Below are 25,554 nucleotides of genomic sequence, written 5' to 3'. Positions count from 1 at the left end.
GCAGATGTTTTGACTTTTCATAGCTAGAGGAGCCCTGATGTTATTAACCTCAATAGTGATTGCTGTTTTCAATTTAGTGTTTTCAGGGCTCTGGTTCTCCACATTTTGAATTTCTGGCATAGTTGAGTATGACGCACAAAGAGATCTGAGCCGTTGGTAATAATATTTGTTCCACCTGCGCAGGCAGGGAGGGTGCCTGGCATAAAAAAGGCTGACTGTACATGTGTCTTGATGATTTCAACAAAAGCAGATGATTCTGACTTAAAAACACTAAATACTTGTTAATCCTGTTAATGAGATTTTCTGCATTTCTTAAACATCTCTTTGCAGTTTCTTTCTGTTTATTTCAAAGCCACTATTACAATAAACATATACATTCATGATTTATTCCTAAAAGGTTAACACTCAAAAGGGTTATTTGGTCATAATTGTTTAAACATTTGATTTCATGGCACAAATAATGAGGCAGTGTGCACAAAGAACACAGTTATATTTCACCTTTGCAAAAATAAGGCTTAACAAAATAAAAAAATACCACATGGGAACTTACGTGCAAAATACTGCCAGGGGGTGAAGGTTCTCCCATTGTCCACCGAACGCTCTAGTACCCACAGGTCAGGACGAGGTGAATTAGCAAACTTGATGAGAATGTACGCCACGTGGAAGAGCTAAAAAGCAGAACACAGAAAGCAGGCTAAACAACAGGCTGTCACTGTTTTAAAGGAATTTTGGGAAAACTTAGTTTCCTGTGCTCTCTTTCTTCTTTCAAGTAACACCTCAGCCTTGGCTACTAACTCTGACAGTACTCTTATTTCCTGTTTTGTAAAAATCTGGGCGCAGAATCTGCATGCATGTCTGGATCTCTGCAGATGATTTTCATAGGACTACTTAATGACTTAAATATGGATTTAGCCTTATACTGTTAATCAAGATCAAGGCTTCCTGTTTTGAGCTTTTCTGCTCAGCAGCTTAACTTCAGAAGTATATGTGTGGCCACACAGAAAAGAACAAACAATTGGCCAGCATTTGTCAGCAATAAAAGTAGAGCAGGCGCAGCTAGGTTGGTGAAGAGCCATCAGTTCGGCCCACATGATCCATGTCTATTCTCTCACTCTATCTCCATCGTTCATCAGTATATAGAAGCCATACAAGAAGGGAAAATGATGTAATGATTCTTTCTGCCAACACTGAGCTCTCTGTCAAGTTCACAGCACTCACAGCAGTCTATTTTCTTTTCGGCTCTTCAAGCCCTAAAAGCGGGTGACTTCAGCTTTACAGAAAGTTGCACAATGAAAAAGTAATTTGTGAATATTTGACATAGTCAAAGATGTCTTTGTTAGGGTCTGCCATGGGCTTGGTGTGGCTTGGAATTTAAACCTTGTGACATCAACCTCCACGTGACACCTACAGTGTCAACAAAAGGCCTCACCTACACCTCATCACCGCACCCTCCCTTGGCTCTGTGAGGTTGAAACACAGTTTATCTTTGGGCAATTTCTGTGCTGGTATAGATCCTAAAGCAGCAAATAGCATGTCTCAAAAACAGGATACTGTGGGCATAGTTCCTAAACCTGTGGTACCTGCCCTCGAGGATTAAAGAACTCAGTGGAAAGTGTGGTATAATTATTGTGTGTTATTTAAATGACATTTGTGCAGACTTCTCCTTCAGAAGGATGGGATGAAGGCAGGCCCACACTCGTCTAGCATCCCTCAGCAGCTTGATGAAAACCCCTGCAGGCATTTGAAACATTCAGCTTTCTGTCTCGCTTTACATGAGGTGGGGAGCTCTGCTACTACATCAAAGTAACACATAGTAAAGGCCGACTGTGGTCAAGAGGGATCACAGTTAGCTTGATGGATGGCTCCTCCATCACTGAGAAGTGATAGCCTCAAGTTCAAGTAGCTATTGGGTTGATGGATTGTGAGAGAGTTCAGAGGTCAGCTAGTGAACTGTCAGGCCTTGTTCTCTGAAAACTGTCAACAATCCTGAACAAATAGCATAATCATTAGGTTGTAAATCCAGAATAGTCTTTGTCCTGAATCACAAGTCGCACAAGTTTCTTGTGTTTCTCTAAATTCCATTCAGAAAACAATTTTGTAAGTAAATAAAGCAGCTTACAATAGCTCCCCCTGACCTGCACTCTGAATAGGGTGTGTTTTGAAAGTAATCAGGGAACACCCTCCACCCACGTGAAACAGGATGCTCAAAGGACAAAAAAAGATTAACGGCATACACAAACAATACGTGGGCTGATGTCCTGCTAGAAAGAGAAGCAATCATTCTGCTGTGGAGCTGCTTACTATCAATATGCCGGCTCTGATGAGGACCAGGAGGAAGTTTAGTTCACATGGGTTGTGATGACGTTAAAGGACCAGGGGAAGGAAAGCAAGGGAGAGGGGGGAGGGTAAAAAGGGTATGGGAGGCCAGAGACGTGCTGGCTGGCATGGCGACCCATCTCAGATTCCAAACATAGCGCCACATTCCCCTCCCCTCCTAATGCCCTCGAAGCACTGTGCCCCAGCTTTCAGGAACCTGTCACTGACAGCAACGCACAACAGTGAAAATCTTCTCCACAACTTGTCGTGGATACAGACAAAGATGGTAACTGCAGGACAGTTTTAATGCTTTCCACAAAATAACAATTCCCTTCAACAGCCATTTAGAAACGTTCCACCTCATTTAACACTTCATAGTGAAACTTATATTCATATCATTATGCTGATGCTCACACAATACGTATAGCAAAAACATCTGATGCAACTTAGTGGCCATTTCAGATAGAAAACATGCTGTTGTGTAGTTCAGACCTACTAGTGAAGAACCAATAACTGTTCAGTGGTGTGTCTACTATACTTAAGTATTCTGTCAATAAGGAGCACTGTGACGTTAAATCCATAAAATATTATAATGTAATCAAATAATTAAAGCTGAAATGGACAATCCAATAATTTCCTAATTACTCTCACGTCAATAACAAATGAGCGATAGAAACCTTGTTTGCACCACTGCTGAAATCTGTGGTTCATAAATAAATTTCACCACCATAGCTGGAGCTGTCTACTCTCAAAGCAAGTAATTTGGGCAATCCAGTGAAAGCAATCCAACAGAGGCTGTTAGTCGATATCAGACCTAGATTATATCACAATCATTTTATTAATATCATGATCATATTGGATGCCACCTTCAAAGAGGGATTTAGGAATTAATCTTTTTTGTGCTGGGGCATTTAAAGCTTTGACATATTTTGCGTCCAGTCCCATCAAGCTCTGGCCTTGATAATTGTAACATAAAGCTACTGTTGCACCATTTGCATGAATCCAGCAGTTTGCCCAACTTAGTAAAGAAAGTCTTGATGTGAATGTGTTGATGTCATTTACGTTGGTATGCAATATTGACTTGATGCCAGTAACTGAATGAATCCTCCGGATGCAAACTTAGTCAATAACACCAACAATCTTGGAAGAAAGGACCTGTCCCAACACAGCTTTGCTTAATTTCATGCTTGTCTCTCTAAATGTGCCCTGCCAGTCTAAACATACACTCTTGAAATATGTCCAACACTTCCATATTGTTTGAAATAAGCATGAAATATCGTGACGGCATGCTATGCACGTTAGAAAAGGATACCAGTGGCATAGAAAGACATGAAACAGATTGACCAGCTTGTGGCATAAACATGGGCAATAACACCTCAGCATAGCTATCTGCCCTTCCCTGCATCTGCAGCCTTGGCCTTTAGACGGTGAGCGGTGATACACATGGACTGTTTGACACTTAGCCCCTTCTCAAATTCCTGACCTCGGCCTCCCACAATACTGTCACATAGATGAAGTATAAAGTATCCAGAGCTCCTCTTACTTTTCTGATTAACACAAGGCAACAGAGCCAACTCTGTCCCTCATGACCAAACACCATTTTAATGGCAACATATTAAAACTTTTGTCTCTCAATACACTTGTACCAAGTCATTAAATCAGTCAGTGCTAAACCTGTGAACATTTTATCCCCAAAGTGTGTTTTTGTATGTATTTTGAAGATCCTTGACCCTGCTCAGTTCATTTGTGTATGACAGCTCAAGTATGATATATTGGCACCCTAAAGTGTGACTACTGATGCTGCCTGTATTGTACACACAGGAGTCCCTCTCTAACTTCACACATGCCTCCACTTCTGGTAATGGAGCCACGGAGCATTGTTTCGCCACCATAAATCAAAGATCTGAAAGAAAAAAAAGGCAGATTGCGTGACCCTTTGCCAGTTACTCTCATTGCTGTGCCTGCCTGGATTTTTTTCAATTATAATCTCTTTGTGTTGACTAAATGAAGTGTACTGTAAAGTGAACTGGCTAGGAATTTCTCACAACTTTCTCAATCATAATGAATAATGTCTGTGTTCATTTATCTGTTGTTGTTTTTTTATCCACACTAACAATATTCTAATTTTATTGTATCGCTCCTATAGTAGCCCTTGTATGAAGAGGAGGCTGGACCAAGATGTAGTATATAACAAATCATATCATATGATCATATCTGACACATTTTGAAAGTGCAGTCAGCAAATAGATTACTGAATATATTAAAATATTTATGACAATCAAAGGGCACTGCAAAACGAAAAGAATATATCTGCAGTCAGATGAGTCCCAGTCATCTGAGGGAACTCCTGAGAGTTTGATGTGAGATCAGAAGAATGCAATGCAAAAGCGAGGAGGGATCACCTTCTGTTGGAGTGGATCAGTCCTGCCAGACAAAGCATGCTGCACAGTGGGATGGAACAGTTGCCCTCTGGTTTGTAACAATGCAATGTACAACTGCTTGTCTGCGTGCAACAGGTGGGTGGTGGAAGGGGGGTAGTCTGCTGTATTTTCCTCTGTCTCCATGACAGAATTAGCAATATAGTAACAATGAACAGTTGTCTTAAAGTCACTAGAGAATTGTACTTGTACAAGAAAAACAGTTGATGCAAGTTTCTACTTGTTAGTAATGCTCTCATTGCAAAAATCGGAGGTGCAGCTGCTGAAGAGTTCTCTCTACTGACAATAGTAAGTTTGCCTCTGAATTAAATGTCAATATTAAGCCAATAAAAAGAAACAAAAGCTTTAATTCGGCAGTAAGTTTTAAATAAAATGTTAAATCGATGCATTTTGGTTAAGGGAAGCTTTGGAATTGGTAACCAAGTGGGAAAGTTTTTATTTCAAAATCAGCATTTTATTTATTTATTTATTGCATTTTTAGGATTGAAAATGACTCCAAGATCAAAAAAACAAAAAACAAAACAACAACCTTGAATTGAATTGGGAGTACAAAGCATTAACACAAACAACCAAACAATCTAGCACAATATAAATTATTGTATGCTGAAGTTGAACATAGGCTGATGCATGTATTCACTATTCACTATTCGTGAAACAGGGTTAAAGAATGTTCCTATTTTCTAACAAATCCCATTGCATCAATGCCTGTAAACCGGTGAGCACTAATTATCATTTCCATGTATGAATTTATGACAGTGGCCTCAAAAAGGTGACTAGGTCCTGCAGGCTTTCCCACATTGGAACTCCAGATTTTGGAGGTCATGATTCACTCGCCAAAGCCACACAGCCGCTACTAACTAGCATGAGGGAGCTGTTAGTGGAGTAGTAAATATCTGCTGCATTGGCCTGGCGCCTTGGGCAGCCAGCTAAAGACAGCCACTTACATCACCTCCATCGTCACCACAGCAAGGGACATGTCTCACAGCCAATCTTGTCTCTAGGGCCAGAGTGTGCCTTTTCGCTAGAGCCAATCTTTCTTACCAATTAGATTATTTTTTTCACTAAATACTCAAATCTCCTGATACCTCCATTAGGATCGCTAACCACCTCTTGCATAATGGATAAAGTGCAGTCACAAGTCTGTATCCAGAACATCATCCATGCATACATGCATGCATCTTGTTTGTTTCTGATTTGTAATTGCATATTCAGTGGAGGGTTGACACCAGGGTACGTGGAATGTTTTCAGTTAAGGCATGGGCATTTCTGTCCGTACTTTCTATTTTCTCACCACGAAATTACACCACCACTCCATTTCTGTCCATTTAGCCAGCGAAAGAGAAGTCTGAGGCTTAAAAAGCACTAAACCTTTGTGAGAGCCTGGGAGCACATAAAGGATGTCACACAATACCGCCTTAAAGGATTCTAACACAAAAGGGGCCAACGGCTGCATATAAAACATTCAAACCAACTTTGGTGGGGGGTGGACAACAAAGAGAGTGGATTAGATTCAGAGCGAATGTCTAAAATTGAGTTTTTCAAAACTTGGCCTGTCAACAATTGCTAAACTGACCAAAGCTACTGCATTAACCGGTACCAGATCATTTCAGTCCAGAATCCCGCACGTATGCATAATATTCCTGATGTTATGTATACAACATAGCCTGTTGAGAAAAAAGACCTTTAAATCATAGATAAACAACAAGATGTTCTGCAGTCAGAGTCCATTTAAATCCATAAAACCACCACACAAAGCTCCACCTTCAACACAACAAACAGCTGTTACCTACAGTAATAATTTACAGCATTAACTTTTGTAACAGATCAACTGCTAATCAAAACTTCAGCTTTACCACTAATGTCTGATGTTCATTCAGCACCAGGAGCAGTTCAGTTTCATCAGATGAAAGACAGACAACAGTAAGCCTTGGCATGTTTTCCTCACATGCTCTGCTCTGGGCTCACTCAGGCAGATAAGCGCGTGTGGTCAGGACTCCTAAAATACATTCCCCAGAAAAAAAAGACATGACTGGCAGTCAGATTTGTGGTGTAAATGTTTAGGAGAACAATGGCTTGCCTCCTGTGCCCTGTAAATAGTTTAACAGGGGCCAAAGTTCCTGGAAAAGGAGTCAGTATTTTCATGGAAAACACGCAGCATGTGGCATAGATATATATTGGGATTTACTGGTTCTTGACCATTGAATAAATTTGGCATTAAGAGATAAACATAACTAATACATGCACTAGATGAAATCAAATGAGGCATGATTAGAACTAGTTACAGTCCAATGCATTTTCACTGTAAGAGTAAACAGACTTTATCTGTCATTCAAGAGTCAACTCAAGATCACATTATCTCATCTCACGGGTCAAAAGCCAAGAAGTCACAAACAAGTCTACTCTGATTGGCCTGTATGAGAAAGACAATTTGCCCATTGGAGATTTTTAAGCTTATCACTAACTTTACAAGAATTTCCCGGCCTTAGGACTGGTTGATGATTTGAAAATAGGCTGCTTGAAGGCGTAGCGGGACTTAGGTCAAATGTTACTGTTAACATGCTAGCATACTCCCATTGACAATGTATACATACAGATATTAAGCATAAAATGTATTGTCATCTTAACGCATCTTGACGCATTAGGATGCTAACATCTGATTGATTGATGAGAATGTCATTATTTTTAAGTAATAAATCCAAGTAATGTACAAACTACACTTTGGACCTGATGTTTGTTGTTGATATTAAAAGTCAGGGGACTCGTCAAAGCCATTACAATCAATTCTGAGCGGGACATAAATGTCAATCCATCCTATAACTGTCAGTGATCAAAAACTCAAAAATGTCAACATCACTGTTGTGCTACAAGTAAAATTAGTGGCTAAGTCGGTAGGATTTATTGTCATGATAATGAGCATCTGTTGAAAGTTTTCAAGAGCTCTATCCATCATTCTTTGAGTTTGGGTCTAGATGAAAGTGCTGCAGCAAGACTCAGAGTTAAGTTCACTTTAGTCAGATTAATTCCAACTTTAACCAAGGCCCTTAAAGCTAAAACTGAGGCAGACTTTGCTTTAAAAAAAAAAAAAAAAAACACAAAACAGTCAGCTCTATGAATAAAACCTGTCTCTTTGAACCTGATTATTTTAACATGAACATCAGCTGTGCCTTTATCTAATATATCTACTGACAGATACTGACAGAGACAACAGCAACCACCTGCGCTGTTCTTGAAAGAAACCACAGAGCCCATTCAGCTGAGCCTAACCCACATATTTCACCATTTACACAGTGGAGAAAAGAAAAATCTACAAAGCTTTCAGAACTTCACAAGGAACAGTCAAACACTTTGACAGCTCTAGCCCTGTCTTGGATAATGCCTGATGTGGCATTGTAGGGTGGAGAACAGCATTAAAGCCCTTGTGTAAGCAGATAAGACATTTCAACTTAGCAAAACCCACTTTCAACCCTGAATTAGAAGTGATATTTCATTCAGATTGTGTCAGCCTTTTCTCTCCAGGAGTGTCTTTAGGCAGTAACTGAGAATGATGAGTGTTCTTGTTTGGTGTGCCAGAGGTTAAAAGAAGCTGTTGAAAGAAGTTTGTAAATCAAATCTGTCCTTCACAACGCCAGGTTTCCTTCTGAGATTTGTCCTTCTTTGCAGAAAAAGTTTGTTTCAGCTTTAAATGCACTGGTAACAAATGAGCATTGTTTTGCAGTCTCAGTGGTTTTATCAAAAGAGTAAATGCATGAGACAGCTGTGTGTATGTGTTTGAGGGGGGTGGGGAAGTGTGGTTAGTAGTCACAGCCAACGATCAAGCCCTGCTCTTTTTAGCACAGTATAATACAATAATGCTGCTTTCCCTGCTCCCAAATAAACTGAGCATTACCACGTATTAGAGTCAGACATCCCTAAATGCCCTCCATGCGCCCATCCTCTTGTAAGCATGGGCTAAATTTAGCCACGTAGGACCTCTGCTCAGCTCAGTCTCTTCAAAAACAGACAAAAAAAGCCAACACCCATTGTCTGACAGAGTATGTACCAGAATATAACGTATGTGGCGGGCTCTGTTGTTGCTCTTCCTTTGAAGTTTATTCCAAAACTACTTAAACACCTTCTCATCTGCCCCCCTTCTGAATCTGATGTTAGATCTTTCAGATCCCTAATGCTGAGACAGAATTCCTGGCTTTCCTCACAGATGATAATTGAGCGTGAAGCACAGTTTTATAGGCTCTGAGCCAAACTCCTGCCAGAGACACGGGTCTTGATGGAAGCATGTTCACCGGCCAAATGGGCGTGAATCTGATTTTCTGGCAAACAACCAACTGCAGGACATGATTCACATGATCACTGCTGGCTGAGGTGATGAAGCTCTGACTGAAAAATGTAAAATCATGCAACACCTTTGAAATATTTGTGAATGAAACTTATTTTCCTCCCAGAATAATCCAAAACAAATAAGCAGCATGAAAACAAAGCACTGATGAAGAATTTAATGCAAAAGATGGGTGCAAAAAAATAGTTTCTTTTCCTCTAATATCCTGGTGCTGTATTTTACTGTCACCACAGAGCAATCATTCTGCACAGAGCAGGTAGGAGCAGGTGAGCAGCTGTTCATAGCAGAGTATGGTATGATAATCTCACCTGCCCAAGGTCCACAGTGACGTTCACCACGTTGTACCCTGGCCCCCTGGAGAGAGGGGGGCTCTGCCACCACTTCTCGGTCCCATCTATGGCGTTTGTCACCGGGTGGGCTTTGTGTGGGTCAGCGGCGTTGCAGTAATCACAGAACTGACCCTGAATGACAGCAAATAGTTGGTACTTCAAAAAACATACGTCCAAAGTAATTGTGGCAAACTGGGTTGATTTTTCATTGTGGAGTTAGCGGTTGGAAAATCACTGTTCTACTATAAAAAGTATGACAAATACTCCAAACAGGAAAAATATAAAGTTGTGGCAAATTCCAGCTTACATTTAAGGAACTCCTGAGGGTGAAATGGCCAGCGTTGAAAAAGCATTTCCTCAACTACAGTGGTGTAAAACTATTTCTGGCAGTTGGTACAACTTGAGGGCAGAAAGAATTGAAGCTCTATAGATTCAGAAGGGATCAGATTAACAACTCTGCTGCTGCTCCGGTTTTACGCACAGGCTAAAAAAAAAAAAGCAGATGACATCAAACTCCCATTTTCTGCACTTACCTGTATGTTTTGGGTAGAAAGTCCGGTGTTCGGTCCTCCAACAAGCTTACAGTATAAATCATTTCTCGGTGTCCCAGCCTCATCCTGGCCGCAGGTTGCTGTGGCTGAGATACTGCTGCTCTCGGCCAGGTTGAAATACGGAGGACTTAAACTGAAACCTGTCAAGTCATTAAAGCCATCCTGTCCGTTTGCGTCCCTGAAAAGCGTTAAGGAGAAAATACACACTACAGCGACCAGATGAGCCCCTGTCATCCCTCTCGCCATGTTGCGCGTTGGAAGTCCGTGTAGATGCTGAGAGCAGCCGTCGCCGCGCAGATCCTGTCAGCTGTGGAGCTCCATGAAAATGCGTCCGTGTGATGGGCCGATCGGGCTGGGCACGGGTCTCTCCCTCAGCAGGTTACAGCTTTAAGTCGATTTGCAGTTGGAGGTGCGCTCCCTTTCCTCCGCATGTTTCCACCATAATGACGCCAGCTCCCCCCCCCCCGAGCTGTGCGCTGCACCGGAGCGATCAGGTGTCAGCCTGGAAATGGTCTGCGCCCGACTTTAATCCACCGAGGGGGGCCAGAGGTCTCCCACCGCAGTTTTCACCCAGTTTACGAGCAGCACAGGGTCCCGCTTTCATTTGTATTCTAAACGCCAGAAAAGCTAAACTTTAAAGCTTTAATTACACCTACAAACCTACGGACATTACTTATTATTTACTCATTTTGTTTTTGTATTCCAATAATCCGATAATATGTACAGATATACAGATCCACTTTGATTAGGCGCCATTTAAACCAGATATTTATAGTCACTGTAGTCTGTACTGTAGTCACGTATTCTGCTAATTCTAATGGAATAAGTAGAGTTTGCACACAACAACAAAAAAAGTAGAAATTTGTCATAAATGGAAACGTTTGATTTTGAATTATAAAATCATATTTATGGTAAGTGAGGTGGTTAATCAGAATCAGAATTACTTTATTTTTTGCCTCAGGTGTTCCTGACACAACAACCAAGACAGAATAAGAACAAATAATATAAAGAAAGTATGTAAATAAAGGTTCAGAAGACCGAATCTATCTAAAAATGTATCTTTTTTTAAAGCTATGTGAAGCTTTAATTTATAAATGCATTTCTAAATATCTTATTGTATGGTGTAATGTCACTGTTGAGAAGATAAGGGGTGCCCATAATAAATAAGGTGCCCACTACATGTGAGTTTAAGGGGCATCAAACTCTTTTGCTCCTTTAAAGTGATCTTGTGGCGACCTCAAGTGGAAAAAACGCTCATCACAGCAGTACTGGAGGAAAATATGTGGCGCAGTTTTCACGTCTCATACGTCACTTGGTCGTTTGGAACAAGAGCTGTCATACAGTTCAATAACTCTGTTTATGTTAAGGTCCGGAAAGATCTTCAATAAAGCTAACTTTTTTTTTTTTAATGTCGGCGTTTCTATATGTATCAGTAAAAAATGTCTCGGCAACTTGTGTTGTCTTTTGTAACGTGTCAAACAACAGATAAACATTATGACTCAGAGGCAGGAGGGTTTCCATTCCTCGGACTGGGCAGGCTGCTTTTTTGAGGAATGTGTCAGCGCTGAGGGAAGGACAGCCGAACAGGAACTGTTTGTACACTGACTACACGGTAAAGGAAAAAGAGTCTGGCCGGCACCGAAGGCTGGATTACTTGTGTTTCTAAGACTCTCGGCACTCCGCATGGAGCCAACAAATCTACAGGTAAGGCGAACGACCCACCTTGGACACCTTATTTGTTCCTGGAGTTGAGCAGAGCAGGTGCTGTAAGTTAGAGGAACCAACACAGAGTGTATCTGTGTGCAATCTGAACAGTTTCATTTTGGCAAATGCTTACATATGATGCAGTCAAAGGCAAAGGGTGTTCATTGTCATATTATACTATAACAGAACGGTCAGTTCTCTCTTTTTCATGAAAACAAGAAGGGTGTCTGTGTCAGTATTTATGTGCTATTATATTCTACTATTCTACCTGTGATTCACATCAACTCAACAGATTCTACGGGCACCTGCAAAATGATTATTCATCATTTTGAACAGGGACTGTTGACAAATATAAGGATATTATGCAGTCTGAGGTTTTCTAAGATACCTTTGATACATACTAATGTCACATGCATTATAAGAGGTGAACGTGTTGTTGAGGTAGGTGTGTGTCCCTTAAAAGACTTAGTAAAAGTTTTTGCTTGCCACTGCCACTAGCTTGCTTTTGGTAGGAGATGCTGGGTCTCTAAATACTTGTTTGGGAAGCGCCTTCAGATCATTTCTGTGAAATTATGATAAAATAAATTGGCTTTGGTCACAGGTTTTCAGTGACAGATTTGAACTGATAATAACTTATTACTTAATTTATTGAGACTACTCTATAAGAAGCCAATGTTGACTATTGATGATGATTGTAGGCAAATATATTACCATTATGTTGACTACAATAGTATGCATTTAATGGCACACTAAGGTGATGCATATTTACTTGAGATTCATACTTAAACATTCATCTGACAATTGTTGGACGAAATATGATTTAATCTAAAATGTTACTCAATATCCTGCTCTTACAGAAAGCTATTGCTGTAGCTCAGAAGGCCTCGGAGGAAGACCAGGCTGGGAACCACGAGGAAGCCATCCGCTCCTACCAACATGCTGTCAAGTACTTTCTGCACATTTTAAAACGTATGTCAACAAGGCCTGGGACAATATGCTGAACTAGTTCCCCTAACTGTCTCTACAGTTAGGCCCATCACTATCATTATCTGATGAACTAACTAGTTAGCCTACTCAGTAAACACTTTTCTACTGATAATCAAGTTGAGCTGTACCTATAAATAGCCATGATAAGTAGTTAATAAAAATGTAATTTATCAAAACCATTTACTTAATGAGTATTCTCCTTTCCAACAGGTGAACCTCAGGGGAAAGATGGAAACCAGAAGATTCGAGATAGATGCAAACAGTACCTGGACAGAGTGGAAGAACTACAGGAGTATCTAGTGAATAAAGAGGTTCTTTAAAAAAATTAAATTTTTGCTTAGCCATGACAGTAAAATGGAAGAAGACTCACAGGGATAGCAGTTTTTGAAGACTTAATTACTGCTTCATTCTTTTTGAGCATCTGATAAAATGTTCAATTTTATAATACTTTTCCTATTTATATCAGAATGAATAGTTCATTCATAGTCCGTGGTAGTGTTTACTTTTTGTTGAACCAACTATATTTACATGAATCTTAAAGGGATGTAGGTAATGGGTAAACTACAGACCGAAGACAACACGTACCAAGCCAAATCAACTGCAGCTAATAAATAAATAATGAGGAGGATGACAAAGGTAACACAACTGTACCGAAAAGGCACTCAGTCTTACCCTACAGTGTTGAAGTCCGAGCAGTAACGCAGATTGTGTAACCGCTGTAACGCAGGTTAGTCCGCGGCTACGTCTTGACGTCATCACATTCCGTGAACGCTAGTGTCGACTTTTCAATGCGGAAGTTTCCTCCTCGGGCTAATTCGGGAGCGATTTAAGAAACGAAAACAAACCTCGCAAAAACCTACATTGTTGAGTTAGCAGTCTACGTCCAAGGCTATATCTTAAAGAAGACAGTTAAACGCTGCTTAATACGGCGGTGGGACATCCATTTCGATTGCTGGACAGTGCGATCGGCCCTTATGGCTACCAACAATAATTTACAGGTAAGTTGGATACCAATCTAAGGCTGAAAAAAAATGCCTAAATAAGCTAACAAAGTTGTCTACACCAGGAACGATGTGATAAAAAGGCGTCTTAGCTACCAACCAAAGCTTTTGGCTGTGTGTTGTTGGGTCGTGTTTTGCATAAATGCCTCGGAGGGTATTAAAACGGCGCAACGTTTATAACATTAGCTGCTAATTAGCATGGTTAGCTAACGTTGCTAACCTAGGCTTGAATTCGGTATTTAATTTATTAACAACAAAAAGACACCATCCCGTGATGCTGTTTTCTGTATGCAATGTTTTTACTTTGTTAATGTACATGTGAGTGCTAAATTTGTCGTACTTGAGTGACATTTAGACGGCTAATGAGATTAGCGTTGCTAACTAGCAAGTTGTATTTGGCCTCTTAACACCCGCATCCATCGAAAAGTGGCTAATTTTAACGTTACATTTCTGAACACATGCTAAAAGTATAAACTTTGCTCTAATTGTAGTTACAGTAACGGTAAGCAAAAGGGAATTGAAACAAGGTGAGGCGGAGACAGTAACCCTACCTTGGTGTGTCCGCTGTCATCACGCAGGACAGGTGTAGCATTAAAGCCTTTCATCACATGACAATTCAGGGCTGACGTGCGTTTAAATATTTTTCTCACTATGATTTGGTTGTTTTGATGTTTAGCTGATTATCATTGATTTCTCTACTTTTGTGTCTGTTTTACTTTAGAAAGCCATTGATCTCGCCAGCAAGGCGGCTCAGGAGGATAAAGCTCAGAACTATGAGGAGGCTCTTCGTCTCTACCAGGCTGCTGTCCAGTACTTCCTTCATGTGGTGAAATGTAAAGCATAAAAGAGGACATTGGCAATGATGTTTGACCTGTAGTTCTGTAGACACAATGGAAAAAATAGTGAAAGAAATAAAATATTATTTTGTATAAAGTAACAAGACCAGAAATTGCAAGAGGGCAGTGTGTAATACTCCAACCAAGATCATTGATGAGTACTTTTTTCCCCTTACAGACGAAGCCCAAGGTGATAAAGCTAAACAAAGCATCCGTGCAAAATGTGCAGAATATTTGGACAGAGCAGAGAAGTTGAAAGAGTATCTAAAGAAGAAAGAGAAGGCTCCTCCTGCAAAGCCTGTCAAAGAATCACAGTCTGATGACAAAGGGTGTGTTTTTGGGTGGGGCAATGGGGTATGTCTGATAATGTGATGCAATTCACATCTGGTTGTAAAATCTGTTTCCTTTAATATATTGGAACTACAATACTTTCATCTTTCTTTTTTTCTGTGAGAAATGTGTACAGTAGATTGACCTTTTTATTGTGTTTGTGTATGTAGGAATGAAAGTGATGAGGGTGATAATCCGGAGAAAAAGAAGTTCCAAAATCAACTCTCAGGTTTGTAATTATTATTTTTTGGTGACAGGTTTCATATAGAATAGTTTATTTTTTAGTTTGTTAGAGGAAATCATGTCATTAAGCACTGTGTAGAAATATAGTCATTGTATGCATGTGTAAATTGTTTTCCAGGTGCAATTGTTATGGAGAAACCAAATATCAAGTGGAGTGATGTTGCTGGTTTAGAAGGAGCCAAGGAGGCACTGAAAGAGGCTGTTATTCTCCCAATTAAATTCCCCCACCTTTTCACAGGTATTAAAGCTTATTCAGTCGGAATGCAGGTTTTTCACTCTGTGATCCATGGAATAGTTGTTTCAGAGTACAAATGAAGGTGTTTCAATTATATTGTAGATTGAATTACCACTGTGCCTGAATTACAGGAAAGAGAACTCCCTGGAGGGGGATCTTGCTCTTTGGACCTCCAGGTACAGGAAAGTCCTATTTGGCTAAAGCTGTGGCCACAGAAGCAAACAACTCAACGTTCTTCTCCATCTCCTCATCTGACCTGGTCTCGAAGTGGCTGGGAGAGAGTGAAAAGTGAGTAATTATATCACCGATCTACAGTAGCACTCTCCTACATCACTTCCTGAAACTTTACTTCATCAATTCAGGTTGGTGAAGAATCTTTTCAGTCTTGCAAGGGAACACAAGCCTTCTATTATCTTCATCGATGAGATTGACTCTTTGTGTGGCTCAAGAAGCGAGAATGAGAGTGAAGCTGCTCGTCGTATTAAGACAGAATTCCTGGTTCAGATGCAAGGTGAGTGTGATGAGCTAAACCTTCTCTTTGTAATTGCTAAACACGTGATAATCTCTTACTTGGAATCTGAACAAATACTAATTTTACCGTTAAATTTTAAAAACAATGTATATCATGAAAGATCATTGATCTCCCCCTCCTCTTCCCCCATCCCCTTTGGTCATTTTCTCTAAAATCACAAAACAATGAAACAACCAAAATGGCAGCTCAAGCAAAAAATTGTTCAGGCACTAGATGGCGCAACTATTTTAGTTTATACATTTTCAGCCTAGAATTTTTTACTGGTAACATAAACATTAACATATTTTGGCTTTTAGTTCTTTCATTACATTGAGTCCAAAAGTTGAAATAATCATGTAATGTATTATGTTCTATTTCATATATACTCTATTTGTTTCCAGAGTAGAACAGGGGGTGACCCCTTCTCTCTTTCTCTACATTCACTTCTTACTGACTGAAGAATGGCACAGCCTAAATAAGCATTCAATCACATGAGACAGGAAGATGATGGCGTTATACTCCAAATACTATCAAACTTTACAGCACTCTGATTCTGGCCATTCGCCAAAACAGACGTCAGAACACGTGACTGGAAAAGCACATGCTATGACATCACTGATTATAAAAGAAATATAATTAAATTTAATTATCCTCAATAATCAGTAGCTACATGTGGGCACTTTCAATTGCCCTCTGGTATCTTTGTTGGGTGAACCTGTGAAAGTTTGTAAAGGTGTCAAAAGACAAGATTCCCCCCCCCCCCCCCCCAAGTGGAACAAAAAGTTTTCAATTTCAAGTACGTCTTACCCTGGATTTGTTGTTTTACAGGTGTGGGGAATGACAATGAGGGAGTGCTGGTTCTTGGGGCAACAAATATCCCATGGACACTAGACTCAGCCATCAGAAGAAGGTTATTCTTGTTCCTCAGTAAAAGTTGAATTACCATGTTTTTCATTCATCCGTGTTCATTGTTTACCAACATTACTTTCTCAGATTTGAGAAAAGGATTTACATCCCACTGCCTGAAGAGCATGCACGCTCTTTCATGTTCAAGCTCCATCTGGGATCAACTCCAACCAGTCTCACTGAATCTGACTTTGTGACTCTGGGCAAGAAGACAGATGGCTACTCGGGAGCAGACGTTAGCATTATTGTCAGAGATGCTCTGATGCAGCCAGTTCGAAAGGTCCAGTCAGCAACTCACTTCAAACGGGTATAGCATTTAAAGTATTACATACAGTTTTTTTGGGTGGGGGGGTTGCTTCAGTGTAATGTGTCAGTGTTAACTTTTGTTTGCCTCTTGTGTTTTGATAAAAATAAGGTACGGGGTCAATCCAGAACTGACCCCAACACAATTGTAGATGACCTGTTGACTCCTTGTTCACCTGGCGATCCAAATGCAATTGAAATGACATGGATGGAGGTCCCTGGAGAGAAGCTACTGGAACCTGTCGTATGCATGGTAAGGATACAGAAATACTAGTTGATAATCGAAATTTATATCAAAACGCTTTCTCTGATATGCAATTTTTTTTCCCTCTTTCAGTCTGACATGCTGAGGTCTCTTTCCAACACAAAGCCAACAGTCAATGAACAAGATCTGGACAAACTGAAAAAATTCACAGAAGACTTTGGACAGGAAGGCTAGGCAGGATGAATAAGCCAAGTCAAACCAAAGCAAATGAATTCTCTATCTTTAATGTCCATGTCCCTTTTCCCTCTGTCTTTCTGTCTCATCAATAACCTTTCTTCAAACATGGTCTATTATAATTGGGACATATTACTGCTCTGTTCTGTCAGTTTGATAAACACGTAAAGGGTGTAAGACCTAGTTTTATTTGAAATTCACTATTATCCAAAGATGAGTTAAGATATTCCCTCTACAGCTGATAAAAGAATCAATGCAACATAGGAATATTAATTGGTTATTTGATGAATGCACTAAAGACTAAATTTTGATGAGCAGTATATCCAAGGAAATTAGGAAAACTCATGATGACAGCAGCGATGGGTTCAAATGAGATAATTAAACTCTGCATTATTTATTTCAAGTTAGGGCCCAATTTTACATCTTGGTTTTTGAGACAGTACATCTCATTCAGTAAATACACCTGCATATATTTTTTTAAACAAGCAGTTTATAGTGTATACTGCATGTCGAGCTAAAACAATTGGACTTGGTGAAATATGCCATACTACTCTCAAGGTGGAGGGCATTATAGAGTTTGAGACAGATACTCAGGATGAGAGCTGCATTAGGCCCCTTTGGAAATCTTCAATTGTTTATCAAGTTTCCAAACTTGACATGAAAGGAAACACCAAAACACAAATGACATCAGACAATTGTATTTATTAACGCAATTGTCACTTGAATACAACATAGCTATTAGAGTGGCTCACCAGTGGTGCCGTACCAGCATTATCTTGTCTTTTTTTTTTTTTTTTTTTTTTTTTCTTAAGGACTTGATGGCTTTAAATTGCTTTGTCACTAAGCTCATAGTTGTTTTTGTTAATTGTCATTGATGCAAACAAAAAGTGAAGCCTTACATTAAGATAAAGACACATTGCAGGTTAAGAGTGAGGTTTGGAAGTTGGACACTAGTGGCTCAGGTGGTGAGATCATCTTCTTTTACACTTGATACATATATGTAGCCATAAGTGGCAGTGTGCACCATGTGCCTTCAAGAAAATCCGCAAAATTCTTTTTTAATATGTTGGTTTGTTAGTATATTGAGTGCTTTGGCACTACAACTAAGAAATGTATACTTACCCAGTTCATGTAAATTCTTTCAGAGATTGTATACAGCTGTACTCTTCTGCTTCTAAGGTGTGCTGTCTTTAGAGTTTTGATGAGAAACATATTTTACTGTAAATGTCTATACATATACCCAACTCTTCTGCCTTTTCTAGGCGAAGAGGTCAACAATACATAAAATTTCATGTTTGTTTGTTGTTGTTTTTTTGTTGTTTCCACTATGTAAATAAAGGATATAGCTTTGTCAAGAAAATGCAACTTATTATTGGCAAGGATTTCCAAAAGAAGATGTAGGTTCATTTTACGAACATGGCTCCACTGAAATGGGCCTTCTTTTTAAACTTCCTCTCACCAGTCAGTACCTGGGAATACCTGGCTGCTAGTAGGGTGGGCGCCCAGGTGCACAGTAACCTAAACGGATATGACGAACGAGGAAGTGGAGCGTTGCATTGTGGGAGTTATTGTCAAAGCGTACTTGTACTGCGTTGTTACTCTGGCGAGCATCTCTGCCGGAGAACTACAAGTACCAAGCGTCACCATGGACCGCCCGTTTACAGAGCACAGTTCGATTTGTTTTGGTGTATGCAGACTGCGTTTTGTCACGGGGAAGCCGATATCCACCGCGTTACACTAATCTGACCTTTGAATATCTTTGACTCACTACCAAGCCTCCCGGCAGCTCCTCCTCCGACCGCCCTATTTCTCCACACCCCCTTTTAGGGCCTCCTTCTGCCCCGCAGCTACGTTAACTGACTCTGGAAGCTGGCCCGCTAATTAGCACCAAGCTAGCGATTGCCAGATTTCACCCATGTCCTCTGAAGAAGGGTTGAGCTCAACGATCACAGACTGGATTTTCATTAACTCCTGGTGGCTCCTCCTGCCGTTCATCATGCTCCTCATAGTCGCGGCCTTCATCGTTGCCTTCGTGTTGTTGTTATACATGATATCGCCTCTTATTAGCCCCAAACCTCTGAAGCTGAACGGGGCCCACGTCGTGGTAAGTCCACCGGAGAGCTAACCTCCACTCAAGGCTGTAGCTCTGAGTTTGAGCTGTTTATGTAGCACCAACGACATTTTGAACAACAGTATGCCACAACTGTTTCTACGGATCATTTTGTGCGGTATTTGCAGCAACACCTGACTGTTAGATAGATATAAGGAGTGACACGCCCACACAACGTTACAGGTGGCCCCACAACTTTCCGAGATACGAGTTTACAAATTACATCTGGATAAAACAATTCACTTCACGAGACCTGGGTAAAACCTGCCGCGGTGTACATCGGCTGTATGTCGGACAGCTGCAGAGAAAGTCTAATTCAGTTTAGTTAATGGTTAACTCGATGCATATGTCACTCAGAGTAGATTGTGTATTAGGAGCAACTCTGCAGCATATAAGCCTTCAACGATGAGGTTGAATCAGCACCTTCCTGCTGCAGTGCATTACGGAGTAATAACTTACTGTGCCCGCACTGAATTGTGTGCAGTTTTGTGTCATAATCTGCCATCTAACAGTTGCAGGTTGGCTGTCCTATATTTGACCTTCTATTAATTATCTTATCCCTTGAATTTTCAGGTCACAGGAGGCTCAAGTGGGATTGGAAAATGTATTGCAATTGAGTGCTACAGGCAAGGAGCATTCATCACTTTGGTGGCAAGAGATGAGGTCAGCACAATTCACAATTTCAGCCAGCAATTTCTTTAAGTCGCCAAAAGTAGCCTAGTTTCTGCCCGTTTGTTGTTAGTTGCCACTCGTTTGTTATTAAGCAAGGAGAAAGACAAATTCTGAAGGTGAATTGTCTCTGTCAGAAGATTTCTGATTTATTTTGTGTTAAACAATCCACCTGTATGTGAACATTAATGTTCTGAAGCTCAGATGTGTTGTTATTCAGTTTTTAAAGACGGCACTTGATGAATTACAGAACAGATTAACTCAGTAGTTGTTTTTGACTTCAGGCCAAACTGCTTCAAGCAAAGAAAGAGGTAGAGAAGTTTGCCATCAATGACAAGCAGGTATGGATTTAGTAATTATTTTACTGTGTGCATGTTTATATTGAGGATGACATCTTAAGTTATTTTTTATATCAGATTGAACAATATTTTGTGTCATTTGTTTATTCAGGTGGTGCTCTGCATATCAGTTGATGTATCTAGAGATTACAGTCAGGTGGAAAGTGTGATAAAGCAGGTAATGCTGACATTTCGTCACAGTGGAACATATCAGTTTCCCTTAATAATTCAGCGATGAAGTCCTGAAGTGGTAGTGTTTTTTCCTGTTTCATAGGCTCAAGAAAAGCTGGGGCCTGTTGATATGCTTGTGAACTGTGCTGGAACATCAATTTCTGGAAAGTTTGAGGAAGTGGAGGTGGACCGTTTCAAAGTAAGTAATTACCTGCCAGTGTAGCCAAGGCTCACCCATCTTATTTTTAGAATTCAATACTCTATTCTGAACAGTATTTAAAGCCATTTATTTAATAAAATCACTGCCCAAAGTGTCATTAGTGAAAGAGTAATTTTTATGATATTTACATTAATAAATATAGTTTGGAGTCTCTTGTGAATAGCATCAGGTTGTGGACTCTTCGTTTTTAGCTGACAGCTAAACCTTAGCTGTGTTTGCAACAGAAACTGATGGAGGTGAACTACCTGGGCAGTGTGTATCCAACACGGGCTGTCATAACCACCATGAAGGAGCGAAGAATGGGCCGCATTATGTTTGTGTCCTCCCAAGCGGGACAGATAGGCCTTTTTGGATACACTGCTTACTCTCCATCCAAGTTTGCCCTGCGTGGTTTAGCAGAGTCACTGCAGATGGAGGTGAGTTTTACCTTCTGTCAATTGAGTACCCTTCCATTCACAGTTTTCCACCATGCAAACACAATCCATCAAATTCACTGTGGATATAGTTTCATGTATTTTGGACTTAACTATTCTGTTTTATGTTCTCCACTTTATTGATGAGGCAAAAGGATCTTAAAGTTAGCGGTATAAATTTAAGTAGCATTACCAGTACACCAATTAAATGGATTCATACTTAATTTTATTGCTGTAAATCCATTTTGGATAAGATTTTTTTTATGTTATTTATTATGATGGTTGGTGAATGTTGCTGTTCCTTTACCACAGATTAAACCATACAATATCTATGTGACTGTGGCGTATCCCCCCGACACTGACACTCCAGGACTAGCAGAGGAAAACAAGACAAAGGTAAACTGTGGAACATAATTGTTTCATGATTTCATTTTCCCTTCCCCCACTGTTTTAAAAGATTTCACCCCTATGATTCTGTTCTGTTTCAGCCTCTAGAGACCAAATTAATTTCAGAAACATCTGGAGTTTCTCAACCAGACCAAGTTGCCAAAATTATGGTGCGAGATGCAGTGGTAAGAAATTCAGTTCACTTGCCAACATGCTTCCTGTGGTAAATGTTATGAAGAAATAATTGAGGAGGAAGAGGGATGGCATTTGTAAATGTACCAATTTTTCTTTGCTCTCACAGCAGGGGAACTTCAACAGCTCCTTTGGACCTGATGGTTACATGCTATCAGCCCTCACCTGTGGAATGTCACCTGTCACCTCTATCACAGAGGGTCTTCAACAGGTACAGCAACATTCAGTGTCACTATCAAGTCATGGTCCTCATGTCCACTCAAACAACTCTCACCTATGCTTTTTGCCCGTACAGATTGTTACCATGGGGTTATTTCGGACCATAGCACTCTTCTACCTGGGGAGTTTTGACAGCATTGTGCGCCGCTGCATGATTCAAAGGGAGCAGTTAAAACAAGCTGACAAGAGAGAGTAACAGCAGCCTTAGCTTCTTCACAGCCCCTCCTCCTCCACAATACTGCTGTCCCATTCCCTTCCTTTCTCTTCTTCAGCTGTACAAGTGCACAACAATGGGTGGGAATTGTCCAAGCTTCGAGTGCATTTGTTATATCAACTTAACAGATGGGATGAAAGAAATTGGCAAATGTTTACTCTTTGCTTGTGCAGTGACGTAACTCCCCCATATACTTCACAGCCATTTCTATCCTTTCAGTGCATTCCAGTGACTTTTAGGTTTAGTGTGTTCACCTGCTTCTTTTTGTGGGAGCAGCCTAACTTTAGGGGAATGAGGGCAGATTAAACATCCCACAGCCTGGTTTCTTAGGTTTTGAAAACCACTTATATTTAATATCAGGCCTTTACTGTCCTAATGTTTTTTTTTTTTGTTTTTTTTGTTTTTTTTCTTTGTTTGTTTTGGTGGTTTTTCTCACAGAGGTAAAGCAGCAGATAGCCTGTCTGACCAGTTGTGCCAAATATGGCTGAAATTCCCTCCCATCAGGAGCGATAGAACTAAAATGGTAACTTTCACTTTTTGCCACATTGTTGCATGTATTACAAACTAGTTCCCCTTTTAAGAATTTGACTGTTTTAACTAAGTCCCTTCTCTACCTTTTTTCGTACCACAAGTCTTTGCAGGCAAAGCACCTTCCTTATTGATACAAAACCTCTGTTTGAAGCCAGTTGTTACCATATTTCGTTGATGCCGTTTTTTGTTTGTTTTGTTTTTTTGGTTTTTTTTTTCTTTGTGCGTGAACCAAACGAGGACGTGACAGAACAGTACTGCTCAGTGACAGAGAGAGCGCGTGTGTGATGTTTTTAGTTGTTTTTTGTTTTTTATTTTTTTTATTTTGCAAATGCAAAAAACATAATATCCAGAAAATAATATTAAAACTTTAGATATGGTGTAGTTGCAAAGACTTTTGGGTGAATTGTTTGCATGAGTGTTTGTGTGTGTTTGTGTTTGCTGTGACTGAGCCAACCCCCGGGGAGAGAAAAGCCATTCAATTTTATTGTCTCGGGAATAAACACACCAAATTTATTTTCTCATCATCCCAATTTATTTTGTTGAGATGGAAAGCAGGTACTATGGGTTGAAGCCATGCAGTTAAAAGTTAAATAGAAAAAACTGTTCAGGTCAGGTGATTTAACTTTTCACCTGTGCATTTGATTTGAAATTGAGTACACGTTTTGTTTTTGTTTTTTTTTTCCAAAATGTGTGAAAGGAAGCATAGAATTTTAACATGCAGTTTTGTGTCCCTGGAATATATTCATCCACCCCAGTCAAGATTGAAGTGGGATCCATAATCTGTCAGGGTGGTGTAAAAGTCAGGGCAGGGCAAGATTTGCTGGTCCGAGTCTTGTCCCTGTAGGTGTAGTGAGGTTGCTGGAGATTTGTTTTACATAAAGACCAAACTTGTAGAGGAAGTATGATCTTTGTCCTTTCCTTCCAGGATTTTAACCTGTTGCAACTCTGTCATGCACAGTTGGGACTTTGTAACTCTCGAAATAACACTATTGATTTCCTCTGTGTCTCTGTTAAGCCGTGAAAAGTTTTGTATTTACCATATGACCTTCTTATTGTTTTACATGTTGAGGGAGAAAAAGTACAATGTTGACTCTTGTAAGTCTTCCTTTGGTCCATCACAAACGGGGAGAATGTACTTTAATACAAAGCATACAAATCAGAACATAGGAATATTATTTTTGAATCTACCAATATTTGAAAGCCAAAATGTGTTAAGACAATTTCTGTAGATGCAATGCATTTATTTGAGATTCATTTTGATGTTGCTGCTCCGTTGATCTTCGAGTTAGTTTGTAAAAGATGTGGAGCAGTGTGGGCACCCATTCCAAGCCTTAAGACATGGGGTTTACTAGTTCAACTAATATAACTTTTTAGTGTAAAATGCCAATTGTTGTTTTTTTTTTTTTTTTTTTGTGAATTTTGTCAGTTTCCAGTTTCTGTATGACAAATAGAAGCCTTACTGTAATCCAAGATATGAAAGTGGGAATGGATGACTCATGTTTGATGATGTTCTCATTTGACATTGGTCAAAGGCATACTGTTGTGCACTCAAGAGTTTTTCATAATTGTACATTTATTGCTTTCAAAAGTTCTCTTTTACTTTGAGGTAGCAAGAAATAGTTGATAAAACATGTAGCTCATATTAAAGCAGGTTTGTTTTACCACCTTTTAAGCTATGCAAATGAAGCCTATGCTTACGATATGTTTAAACATGCAGTCCAGATTTAAGTTCTGTAACAGTCACTGATTTCCTCCATTTAATGGTGTCATCAGCTGATGCTTAAGTTCATAAGCATTTAACATGAAAGTCATAATTGCGCTCTCATTATTCTGTCTTGCTTTTGGTTTTTCTTTTCTGCCAAAAATTTTTTTTAACACCTTCACCTTGTGTGCCATTGAAAGAAAATGTGAGAAGTGAATGGTTCTTTGTCTTATTTTCTTACATGATAAACTAAATAAATACCTGTGAGGAAAAACAAAATGTAGCCGAGTCCTGTTTTAGGTGGCCAAAATAGTCTCTCCTTGTAAATAGGCATGTTTATACAGCTGCAGAAACTTTTTGATTAATTGTAATTCAAAATGGAGATGAAATTCAGTGTGAGTGATATGGATCTTTGTTGAGTTGACTGTTGGTGGGTTGTGAGAGTATTAGTATTCTGTTTGATGGAATGACATTTTAATCTTCCATGAGGGGATTTTCCAGAGCAGCAGCTCTCTCGGATTAACAGAATACACGTTTTCTAAAATACTTTGTTTGTCCCATCTTAGAAGGAAGAAGTATTCATGCGAGGTAACTGATACTCACGGAGACGAGAGAAGGCATCAAAGAACTCAGGAGAAAATTTACACAGGTACGTTAATTTTGCACTGCAACAGTGGATCTCCATCCACAAGGGGGTGGCTGGATCACATCAAAGCAGCTCATCGTCAGGATGGGATGGTGGTGTGCTCCTCATGAATTAACCAAAACCTTCTAAGAGCTTCTCTTCCACACGCCTTGGTAAGAAGCCAAGTGAAAACCATCCCTGGCTCTGTTTTTCAAGTCAAGTCCTCCAGTCATAAAAATTAGTGATTTAAAACATGCAACAAGAAAGCGAGCAATTAGTGGTTTGTTTATTTATTTATTTA

The 25,554-nt window shown here is 39.8% G+C and overlaps 3 protein-coding genes across 6 annotated transcripts in view; 2 read left to right on the top strand and 1 right to left on the bottom strand.

Moving 5' to 3' along the window:
• LOC115057632 (laminin subunit alpha-3-like) overlaps positions 1-13,633 on the bottom strand; it is a 50,660-nt gene extending 37,027 nt beyond the window's left edge. The window contains exons 1-3 of one of the 3 annotated variants that reach the window (XM_029524800.1): positions 9,950-13,633; positions 9,396-9,548; positions 551-668 (exon numbers count right to left, since the gene is read on the bottom strand). In XM_029524800.1, the coding sequence (XP_029380660.1) occupies positions 551-668; positions 9,396-9,548; positions 9,950-10,213 (535 nt within the window). In that variant the 5' untranslated portion in view covers positions 10,214-13,633. The remainder of the gene's footprint in view (positions 1-550; positions 669-9,395; positions 9,549-9,949) is intronic. The other 2 variants (XM_029524801.1, XM_029524802.1) reach the window with 2 other exon arrangements.
• vps4b (vacuolar protein sorting 4 homolog B) lies at positions 11,339-18,816 on the top strand. Of its 2 annotated transcripts, XM_029524815.1 has the most exons (13): positions 11,339-11,671; positions 12,529-12,640; positions 12,869-12,969; positions 14,381-14,492; positions 14,674-14,824; positions 14,996-15,054; positions 15,187-15,306; positions 15,435-15,591; positions 15,666-15,814; positions 16,643-16,724; positions 16,808-17,027; positions 17,136-17,276; positions 17,361-18,816. In XM_029524815.1, exons 1-13 carry the CDS (start codon positions 11,651-11,653, stop codon positions 17,460-17,462), a joined length of 1,527 nt encoding a protein of 508 aa, XP_029380675.1. In that variant the 5' UTR covers positions 11,339-11,650; the 3' UTR covers positions 17,463-18,816. The 2 variants fall into 2 exon arrangements, with proteins under 2 accessions (XP_029380675.1, XP_029380676.1); XM_029524816.1 differs by lacking the exons at positions 11,339-11,671; positions 12,529-12,640; positions 12,869-12,969 and adding an exon at positions 13,039-13,656.
• Positions 18,817-19,148: 332 nt separating this feature from the next.
• Positions 19,149-24,882, top strand: kdsr (3-ketodihydrosphingosine reductase). Its single transcript, XM_029524826.1, has 10 exons — positions 19,149-19,566; positions 20,146-20,235; positions 20,526-20,582; positions 20,692-20,757; positions 20,854-20,949; positions 21,195-21,386; positions 21,696-21,779; positions 21,872-21,955; positions 22,072-22,173; positions 22,258-24,882. Exons 1-10 carry the CDS (start codon positions 19,378-19,380, stop codon positions 22,375-22,377), a joined length of 1,080 nt encoding a protein of 359 aa, XP_029380686.1. The 5' UTR covers positions 19,149-19,377; the 3' UTR covers positions 22,378-24,882.
• Positions 24,883-25,554: the final 672 nt, after the last annotated feature.

Source organism: Echeneis naucrates, chromosome 17 (genome assembly GCF_900963305.1).
Source record: "Echeneis naucrates chromosome 17, fEcheNa1.1, whole genome shotgun sequence".
In the NCBI taxonomy this organism is placed as follows: domain Eukaryota; kingdom Metazoa; phylum Chordata; class Actinopteri; order Carangiformes; family Echeneidae; genus Echeneis; species Echeneis naucrates.
The sequence above is the reverse complement of the archived record's forward strand: the minus strand, read 5'-3'. Positions and strand labels throughout refer to the sequence as shown.